The sequence below is a fragment of the Leptodactylus fuscus genome, chromosome 2 (assembly GCF_031893055.1).
Source record: "Leptodactylus fuscus isolate aLepFus1 chromosome 2, aLepFus1.hap2, whole genome shotgun sequence".
NCBI lineage: Eukaryota > Metazoa > Chordata > Amphibia > Anura > Leptodactylidae > Leptodactylus > Leptodactylus fuscus.
Genome location: NC_134266.1, coordinates 285206665 through 285217714, shown reverse-complemented (window position 1 = coordinate 285217714; position 11050 = coordinate 285206665). Strand labels below are relative to the sequence as shown.

The 11050-nt window shown below is 58.8% G+C and overlaps 1 protein-coding gene across 1 annotated transcript in view; it reads right to left on the bottom strand.

The window, feature by feature from the left end:
* The window catches only part of LOC142194239 (stromal interaction molecule 1-like), a 308297-nt gene that overhangs the window by 271811 nt on the left and 25436 nt on the right, over positions 1 to 11050 (bottom strand). The window contains exon 3 of the mRNA XM_075263254.1: positions 6884 to 6998. Within this exon, the coding sequence (XP_075119355.1) occupies positions 6884 to 6998 (115 nt within the window). The remainder of the gene's footprint in view (positions 1 to 6883; positions 6999 to 11050) is intronic.

Sequence of the window (11050 nt, the reverse complement as noted above, 5' to 3'; positions counted from 1 at the left end):
CTTATAAGAGGAAGTCAAGGACAGAGGAGAGGGATCTGGTGACCTACAGGAGGAAGTCAAGGACAGAGGAGAGGGATCTGGTGACCTACAGGAGGAAGTCAAGGACAGAGGAGAGGGATCTGGTGACCTACAGAAGGAAGCCAGGGACAGAGGAGAGGGATCTGGTGACCTACAGAAGGAAGCCAGGGACAGAGAGAGAGGGATCTGGTGACTTATAGGAGGAAGTCAGGGACAAAGGAGAGGGATCTGATGACCTACAGGAGGAAGCCAGGGACAGAGGAGAGGGATCTGGTGGCTTATAGGAGGAAGTCAAGGACAGAGGAGAGGGATCTGGTGACCTACAGAAGGAAGCCAGGGACAGAGAGAGAGGGATCTGGTGACTTATAGGAGGAAGTCAGGGACAAAGGAGAGGGATCTGATGACCTACAGGAGGAAGCCAGGGACAGAGGAGAGGGATCTGGTGGCTTATAGGAGGAAGTCAAGGACAGAGGAGAGGGATCTGGTGACCTACAGGAGGAAGTCAAGGACAGAGGAGAGGGATCTGGTGACCTACAGAAGAAAGCCAGGGACAGAGGAGAGGGATCTGGTGACCTACAGAAGGAAGCCAGGGACAGAGAGAGAGGGATCTGGTGACCTACAGAAGGAAGCCAGGGACAGAGGAGAGGGATCTGGTGACTTATAGAAGGAAGCCAGGGACAGAGGAGAGGGATCTGGTGACCTACAGAAGGAAGCCAGGGACAGAGGAGAGGGATCTGATGACCTACAGGAGGAAGCCAGGGACAGAGGAGAGGGATCTGATGACCTACAGGAGGAAGCCAGGGACAGAGGAGAGGGATCTGGTGACCTACAGATGGAAGCCAGGGACAGAGGAGAGGGATCTGGTGACCTACAGATGGAAGCCAGGGACAGAGGAGAGGGATCTGGTGACCTACAGAAGGAAGCCAGGGACAGAGGAGAGGGATCTGGTGACCTACAGAAGGAAGCCAGGGACAGAGAGAGAGGGATCTGGTGACCTACAGAAGGAAGCCAGGGACAGAGGAGAGGGATCTGGTGACTTATAGAAGGAAGCCAGGGACAGAGGAGAGGGATCTGATGACCTACAGGAGGAAGCCAGGGACAGAGGAGAGGGATCTGGTGACCTACAGAAGGAAGCCAGGGACAGAGGAGAGGGATCTGGTGACCTACAGATGGAAGCCAGGGACAAAGAGAGAGGGATCTGGTGACTTATAGAAGGAAGCCAGGGACAGAGGAGAGGGATCTGGTGGCTTATAGGAGGAAGTCAAGGACAGAGGAGAGGGATCTGGTGACCTACAGAAGGAAGCCAGGGACAGAGAGAGAGGGATCTGGTGACTTATAGGAGGAAGTCAGGGACAAAGGAGAGGGATCTGATGACCTACAGGAGGAAGCCAGGGACAGAGGAGAGGGATCTGGTGGCTTATAGGAGGAAGTCAAGGACAGAGGAGAGGGATCTGGTGACCTACAGGAGGAAGTCAAGGACAGAGGAGAGGGATCTGGTGACCTACAGGAGGAAGTCAAGGACAGAGGAGAGGGATCTGGTGACCTACAGAAGGAAGCCAGGGACAGATAGAGAGGGATCTGGTGACCTACAGAAGGAAGCCAGGGACAGAGAGAGAGGGATCTGGTGACCTACAGAAGGAAGCCAGGGACAGAGGAGAGGGATCTGGTGACTTATAGAAGGAAGGCAGGGACAGAGGAGAGGGATCTGGTGACCTACAGAAGGAAGCCAGTGACAGAGGAGAGGGATCTGATGACCTACAGGAGGAAGCCAGGGACAGAGGAGAGGGATCTGATGACCTACAGGAGGAAGCCAGGGACAGAGGAGAGGGATCTGATGACCTACAGGAGGAAGCCAGGGACAGAGGAGAGGGATCTGGTGACCTACAGATGGAAGCCGGGGACAGAGGAGAGGGATCTGGTAACTTATAGGAGGAAGCCAGGGACAGAGGAGAGGGATCTGGTGACTTATAGGAGGAAGCCAGGGACAGAGGAGAGGGATCTGGTGACCTATAGAAGGAAGCCAGGGACAGAGGAGAGGGATCTGGTGACCTACAGAAGGAAGCCAGGGACAGAGGAGAGGGATCTGGTGACCTATAGGAGGAAGCCAGGGACAGAGGAGAGGGATCTGGTGACCTACAGGAGGAAGCCAGGGACAGAGGAGAGGGATCTGGTGACCTACAGAAGGAAGCCAGGGACAGAGGAGAGGGATCTGGTGACCTACAGAAGGAAGCCAGGGACAGAGGAGAGGGATCTGGTGACCTACAGAAGGAAGCCAGGGACAGAGGAGAGGGATCTGATGACCTACAGGAGGAAGCCAGGGACAGAGAGAGAGGGATCTGGTGACCTACAGAAGGAAGCCAGGGACAGAGAGAGAGGGATCTGGTGACCTACAGAAGGAAGCCAGGGACAGAGGAGAGGGATCTGGTGACTTATAGAAGGAAGCCAGGGACAGAGGAGAGGGATCTGATGACCTACAGGAGGAAGCCAGGGACAGAGGAGAGGGATCTGGTGACCTACAGAAGGAAGCCAGGGACAGAGGAGAGGGATCTGGTGACCTACAGATGGAAGCCAGGGACAGAGAGAGAGGGATCTGGTGACTTATAGAAGGAAGCCAGGGACAGAGGAGAGGGATCTGGTGGCTTATAGGAGGAAGTCAAGGACAGAGGAGAGGGATCTGGTGACCTACAGAAGGAAGCCAGGGACAGAGAGAGAGGGATCTGGTGACTTATAGGAGGAAGTCAGGGACAAAGGAGAGGGATCTGATGACCTACAGGAGGAAGCCAGGGACAGAGGAGAGGGATCTGGTGGCTTATAGGAGGAAGTCAAGGACAGAGGAGAGGGATCTGGTGACCTACAGGAGGAAGTCAAGGACAGAGGAGAGGGATCTGGTGACCTACAGGAGGAAGTCAAGGACAGAGGAGAGGGATCTGGTGACCTACAGAAGGAAGCCAGGGACAGATAGAGAGGGATCTGGTGACCTACAGAAGGAAGCCAGGGACAGAGAGAGAGGGATCTGGTGACCTACAGAAGGAAGCCAGGGACAGAGGAGAGGGATCTGGTGACTTATAGAAGGAAGGCAGGGACAGAGGAGAGGGATCTGGTGACCTACAGAAGGAAGCCAGTGACAGAGGAGAGGGATCTGATGACCTACAGGAGGAAGCCAGGGACAGAGGAGAGGGATCTGATGACCTACAGGAGGAAGCCAGGGACAGAGGAGAGGGATCTGATGACCTACAGGAGGAAGCCAGGGACAGAGGAAAGGGATCTGGTGACCTACAGATGGAAGCCGGGGACAGAGGAGAGGGATCTGGTAACTTATAGGAGGAAGCCAGGGACAGAGGAGAGGGATCTGGTGACTTATAGAAGGAAGCCAGGGACAGAGGAGAGGGATCTGGTGACCTATAGGAGGAAGCCAGGGACAGAGGAGAGGGATCTGGTGACTTATAGAAGGAAGCCAGGGACAGAGGAGAGGGATCTGGTGACCTATAGGAGGAAGCCAGGGACAGAGGAGAGGGATCTGGTGACCTACAGGAGGAAGCCAGGGACAGAGGAGAGGGATCTGGTGACCTACAGAAGGAAGCCAGGGACAGAGGAGAGGGATCTGGTGACCTATAGGAGGAAGCCAGGGACAGAGGAGAGGGATCTGGTGACCTACAGGAGGAAGCCAGGGACAGAGAAGAGGGATCTGGTGACCTACAGAAGGAAGCCAGGGACAGAGGAGAGGGATCTGGTGACCTACAGAAGGAAGCCAGGGACAGAGGAGAGGGATCTGGTGACCTACAGAAGGAAGCCAGGGACAGAGGAGAGGGATCTGATGACCTACAGGAGGAAGCCAGGGACAGAGAGAGAGGGATCTGGTGACCTACAGAAGGAAGCCAGGGACAGAGGAGAGGGATCTGGTGACTTATAGAAGGAAGCCAGGGACAGAGGAGAGGGATCTGATGACCTACAGGAGGAAGCCAGGGACAGAGGAGAGGGATCTGGTGACCTACAGAAGGAAGCCAGGGACAGAGGAGAGGGATCTGGTGACCTACAGATGGAAGCCAGGGACAGAGAGAGAGGGATCTGGTGACTTATAGAAGGAAGCCAGGGACAGAGGAGAGGGATCTGGTGGCTTATAGGAGGAAGTCAAGGACAGAGGAGAGGGATCTGGTGACCTACAGAAGGAAGCCAGGGACAGAGAGAGAGGGATCTGGTGACTTATAGGAGGAAGTTAGGGACAAAGGAGAGGGATCTGATGACCTACAGGAGGAAGCCAGGGACAGAGGAGAGGGATCTGGTGGCTTATAGGAGGAAGTCAAGGACAGAGGAGAGGGATCTGGTGACCTACAGGAGGAAGTCAAGGACAGAGGAGAGGGATCTGGTGACCTACAGGAGGAAGTCAAGGACAGAGGAGAGGGATCTGGTGACCTACAGAAGGAAGCCAGGGACAGATAGAGAGGGATCTGGTGACCTACAGAAGGAAGCCAGGGACAGAGAGAGAGGGATCTGGTGACCTACAGAAGGAAGCCAGGGACAGAGGAGAGGGATCTGGTGACTTATAGAAGGAAGGCAGGGACAGAGGAAAGGGATCTGGTGACCTACAGGAGGAAGCCAGGGACAGAGGAGAGGGATCTGATGACCTACAGGAGGAAGCCAGGGACAGAGGAGAGGGATCTGATGACCTACAGGAGGAAGCCAGGGACAGAGGAGAGGGATCTGGTGACCTACAGATGGAAGCCGGGGACAGAGGAGAGGGATCTGGTGACTTATAGGAGGAAGCCAGGGACAGAGGAGAGGGATCTGGTGACTTATAGGAGGAAGCCAGGGACAGAGGAGAGGGATCTGGTGACCTATAGGAGGAAGCCAGGGACAGAGGAGAGGGATCTGGTGACCTACAGATGGAAGCCAGGGACAGAGGAGAGGGATCTGGTGACCTATAGGAGGAAGCCAGGGACAGAGGAGAGGGATCTGGTGACCTATAGGAGGAAGCCAGGGACAGAGGAGAGGGATCTGGTGACCTACAGATGGAAGCCAGGGACAGAGGAGAGGGATCTGGTGACCTATAGGAGGAAGCCAGGGACAGAGGAGAGGGATCTGGTGACCTACAGATGGAAGCCAGGGACAGAGGAGAGCGATCTGGTGACCTATAGGAGGAAGCCAGGGACAGAGGAGAGGGATCTGGTGACCTACAGGAGGAAGCCAGGGACAGAGGAGAGGGATCTGGTGACCTACAGAAGGAAGCCAGGGACAGAGGAGAGGGATCTGGTGACCTATAGGAGGAAGCCAGGGACAGAGGAGAGGGATCTGGTGACCTACAGGAGGAAGCCAGGGACAGAGGAGAGGGATCTGGTGACCTACAGAAGGAAGCCAGGGACAGAGGAGAGGGATCTGGTGACCTACAGAAGGAAGCCAGGGACAGAGGAGAGGGATCTGGTGACCTACAGAAGGAAGCCAGGGACAGAGGAGAGGGATCTGGTGACCTATAGGAGGAAGCCAGGGACAGAGGAGAGGGATCTGGTGACCTACAGAAGGAAGCCAGGGACAGAGGAGAGGGATCTGGTGACCTACAGAAGGAAGCCAGGGACAGAGGAGAGGGATCTGATGACCTACAGGAGGAAGCCAGGGACAGAGGAGAGGGATCTGGTGACCTATAGGAGGAAGCCAGGGACAGAGGAGAGGGATCTGGTGACCTATAGGAGGAAGCCAGGGACAGAGGAGAGGGATCTGGTGACCTACAGAAGGAAGCCAGGGACAGAGGAGAGGGATCTGGTGACCTACAGGAGGAAGCCAGGGACAGAGAAGAGGGATCTGGTGACCTACAGAAGGAAGCCGGGGACAGAGGAGAGGGATCTGGTGACCTACAGAAGGAAGCCGGGGACAGAGGAGAGGGATCTGGTGACCTACAGAAGGAAGCCAGGGACAGAGGAGAGGGATCTGGTGACCTACAGATGGAAGCCAGGGACAGAGGAGAGGGATCTGGTGACCTACAGAAGGAAGCCAGTGACAGAGGAGAGGGATCTGATGACCTACAGGAGGAAGCCAGGGACAGAGGAGAGGGATCTGGTGACCTATAGGAGGAAGCCAGGGACAGAGGAGAGGGATCTGGTGACCTACAGAAGGAAGCCAGGGACAGAGGAGAGGGATCTGGTGACCTACAGAAGGAAGCCAGGGACAGAGGAGAGGGATCTGATGACCTACAGGAGGAAGCCAGGGACAGAGGAGAGGGATCTGGTGACCTATAGGAGGAAGCCAGGGACAGAGGAGAGGGATCTGGTGACCTATAGGAGGAAGCCAGGGACAGAGGAGAGGGATCTGGTGACCTACAGAAGGAAGCCAGGGACAGAGGAGAGGGATCTGGTGACCTACAGGAGGAAGCCAGGGACAGAGAAGAGGGATCTGGTGACCTACAGAAGGAAGCCGGGGACAGAGGAGAGGGATCTGGTGACCTACAGAAGGAAGCCGGGGACAGAGGAGAGGGATCTGGTGACCTACAGAAGGAAGCCAGGGACAGAGGAGAGGGATCTGGTGACCTACAGATGGAAGCCAGGGACAGAGATTCTACCCGAAAAGTGAACATTCCGCTATGGCTGTAGGACCTCATGATCAAATTACCATGGAAACGACTACTGTGGAGATCAACAACGACACCGCCATGGAAACCACTGCTCACCAAAGAGACTAGATCACCGGGATCACCATGGAAACCACTCGGCGGAGGATCTACAACTACTACATCACCATGGAAACCAATCCCTACAAGATCAGTCACTACTACCGGGGAAAGCGACTGTTACTATGGAAACCACTAGACATCACCATGGAAACTAGAAAGACAACTCACAACACAACCACGTCTATCGCCATGGAAACCCCCATACTTTACCTTCGGAGGCCTTCCACGTGTTCCACAGGTCCTCCACGCTGATCAGCTTGTCCTCGCCATGGAAGGTGCTGTGCTTCACCGTCGGGTCGTGGTAATTTAGATCTTCTCTCAAGAACTGGAGGGAAAAAACAGCCATTAGTAACTGACCCCTCCCCCGACACACGAAGAGGGCGGAGTCATCAATAAACGTCACCTACATGCTACAGTCACATGCAGGAGTAATGTCCATACCTCACAGCAGCACAGAGGATTATGAGGAGCAATGTCTCCATCTACTGACGGCAACTACCTGACCTCAGGGGTCTGTGTGACACCTCACAGCAGCACAGAGGATTGACAGCAGCTTCAATAGATTTCTGGAGTGTAGTCACTATAAATAACCCTGGCAGTGCACACACAGCGCCCCCGCTGGCCCCCGCAGGTGCTGCGCTGTCAACAGCCGGCAGATAAACTGCAATTACCGGCTAAGTGGAGGATAAAGAGGGCGAGATAAAAAAAACACTCAGCGCCTCCGACCGCCGCAGGACAGAGCGCCCCACACTGCCCCCTAGTGAGGAACCCAGAAAACAGACTATAACACTCAGCGCCTCCGACCGCCGCAGGACAGAGCGCCCCACACCGCCCCCTAGTGAGGAACCCAGAAAACAGACTACAACACTCAGCGCCTCCGACCGCCGCAGGACAGAGCGCCCCACACCGCCCCCTAGTGAGGAACCCAGAGAGCAGACAACAACACTCAGCGCCTCCGACCGCCGCAGGACAGAGCGCCTCACACCGCCCCCTAGTGAGGAACCCAGAGAGCAGACAACAACACTCAGCGCCTCCGACCGCCGCAGGACAGAGCGCCCCACACCGCCCCCTAGTGAGGAACCCAGAGAGCAGACAACAACACTCAGCGCCTCCGACCGCCGCAGGACAGAGCACCCCACACCGCCCCCTAGTGAGGAACCCAGAGAGCAGACAACAACACTCAGCGCCTCCGACCGCCGCAGGACAGAGCGCCCCACACCGCCCCCTAGTGAGGAACCCAGAGAGCAGACAACAACACTCAGCACCTCCGACCGCCGCAGGACACAGCGCCCCACACCGCCCCCTAGTGAGGAACCCAGAGAGCAGACAACAACACTCAGCGCCTCCGACCGCCGCAGGACAGAGCGCCCCACACCGCCCCCTAGTGAGGGATCCAGAGAACAGACTACAACACTCAGCGCCTCCGACCGCCGCAGGACAGAGCGCCCCACACCGCCCCCTAGTGAGGGACCCAGAGAGCAGACTACAACACTCAGCGCCTCCGACCGCCACAGAACAGAGCGCCCCACACCGCCCCCTAGTGAGGAACCCAGAGAGCAGACTACAACACTCAGCGCCTCCGACCGCCGCAGGACAGAGCGCCCCACACCGCCCCCTAGTGAGGGATCCAGAGAACAGACTACAACACTCAGCGCCTCCGACCGCCGCAGGACAGAGCACCCCACACCGCCCCCTAGTGAGGGACCCAGAGAGCAGACTACAACACTCAGCGCCTCCGACCGCTGCAGGACAGGGCGCCCCACACCGCCCCCTAGTGAGGGACCCAGAGAGCAGACAACAACACTCAGCACCTCCGACCGCCGCAGGACAGAGCACCCCACACCGCCCCCTAGTGAGGAACCCAGAAAACAGACTACAACACTCAGCGCCTCCGACCGCCGCAGGACAGAGCGCCCCACACCGCCCCCTAGTGAGGAACCCAGAGAGCAGACAACAACACTCAGCGCCTCCGACCGCCGCAGGACAGAGCGCCCCACACCGCCCCCTAGTGAGGAACCCAGAGAGCAGACAACAACACTCAGCGCCTCCGACCGCCGCAGGACAGAGCGCCCCACACCGCCCCCTAGTGAGGAACCCAGAGAGCAGACAACAACACTCAGCGCCTCCGACCGCCGCAGGACAGAGCACCCCACACCGCCCCCTAGTGAGGAACCCAGAGAGCAGACAACAACACTCAGCGCCTCCGACCGCCGCAGGACAGAGCGCCCCACACCGCCCCCTAGTGAGGAACCCAGAGAGCAGACAACAACACTCAGCGCCTCCGACCGCCGCAGGACACAGCGCCCCACACCGCCCCCTAGTGAGGAACCCAGAGAGCAGACAACAACACTCAGCGCCTCCGACCGCCGCAGGACAGAGCGCCCCACACCGCCCCCTAGTGAGGGATCCAGAGAACAGACTACAACACTCAGCGCCTCCGACCGCCGCAGGACAGAGCGCCCCACACCGCCCCCTAGTGAGGGACCCAGAGAACAGACAACAACACTCAGCGCCTCCGACCGCCGCAGAACAGAGCGCCCCACACCGCCCCCTAGTGAGGAACCCAGAGAGCAGACTACAACACTCAGCGCCTCCGACCGCCGCAGGACAGAGCGCCCCACACCGCCCCCTAGTGAGGGATCCAGAGAACAGACTACAACACTCAGCGCCTCCGACCGCCGAAGGACAGAGCACCCCACACCGCTCCCTAGTGAGGGACCCAGAGAGCAGACTACAACACTCAGCGCCTCCGACCGCCGCAGGACAGAGCGCCCCACACCGCCCCCTAGTGAGGGACCCAGAGAGCAGACAACAACACTCAGCGCCTCCGACCGCCGCAGGACAGAGCGCCCCACACCGCCCCCTAGTGAGGGATCCAGAGAGCAGACTACAACACTCAGCGCCTCCGACCGCCGCAGGACAGAGCGCCCCACACCGCCCCCTAGTGAGGGATCCAGAGAACAGACTACAACACTCAGAGCCTCCGACCGCCGCAGGACAGAGCGCCCCACACCGCCCCTTAGTGAGGGACCCAGAGAGCAGACTACAACACTCAGCGCCTCCGACCGCCGCAGGACAGAGCGCCCCACACCGCCCCCTAGTGAGGGACCCAGAGAGCAGACAACAACACTCAGCGCCTCCGACCGCCGCAGGACAGAGCGCCCCACACCGCCCCCTAGTGAGGGATCCAGAGAACAGACTACAACACTCAGCGCCTCCGACCGCCGCAGGACAGAGCGCCCCACACCGCCCCCTACTGAGGAACCCAGAGAGCAGACAACAACACTCAGCGCCTCCGACCGCCGCAGGACAGAGCGCCCCACACCGCCCCCTAGTGAGGAACCCAGAGAGCAGACTACAACACTCAGCGCCTCCGACCGCCGCAGGACAGAGCGCCCCACACCGCCCCCTAGTGAGGGATCCAGAGAACAGACTACAACACTCAGCGCCTCCGACTGCCGCAGGACAGAGCGCCCCACACCGCCCCCTAGTGAGGGACCCAGAGAGCAGACTACAACACTCAGCACCTCCGACCGCCGTAGGACAGAGCGCCCCACACCGCCCCCTAGTGAGGGACCCAGAGAGCAGACAACAACACTCAGCGCCTCCGACCGCCGCAGGACAGAGCGCCCCACACCGCCCCCTAGTGAGGGATCCAGAGAACAGACTACAACACTCAGCGCCTCCGACCGCCGCAGGACAGAGCGCCCCACACCGCCCCCTAGTGAGGAACCCAGAGAGCAGACAACAACACTCAGCGCCTCCGACCGCCGCAGGACAGAGCGCCCCACACCGCCCCCTAGTGAGGAACCCAGAGAGCAGACTACAACACTCAGCGCCTCCGACCGCCGCAGGACACAGCGCCCCACACCGCCCCCTAGTGAGGAATCCAGAGAGCAGACAACAACACTCAGCGCCTCCGACCGCCGCAGGACAGAGCGCCCCACACCGCCCCCTAGTGAGGAACCCAGAGAGCAGACAACAACACTCAGCGCCTCCGACCGCCGCAGGACAGAGCGCCCCACACCGCCCCCTAGTGAGGGACCCAGAGAACAGACTACAACACTCAGCGCCTCCGACCGCCGCAAGACAGAGCGCCCCACACCGCCCCCTAGTGAGGAACCCAGAGAGCAGACTACAACACTCAGCGCCTCCGACCGCCGCAGGACAGAGCGCCCCACACCGCCCCCTAGTGAGGGATCCAGAGAACAGACTACAACACTCAGCGCCTCCGACCGCCGCAGGACAGAGCGCCCCACACCACCCCCTAGTGAGGGACCCAGAGAGCAGACTACAACACTCAGCGCCTCCGACCGCCGCAGGACAGAGCGCCCCACACCGCCCCCTAGTGAGGGACCCAGAGAGCAGACAACAACA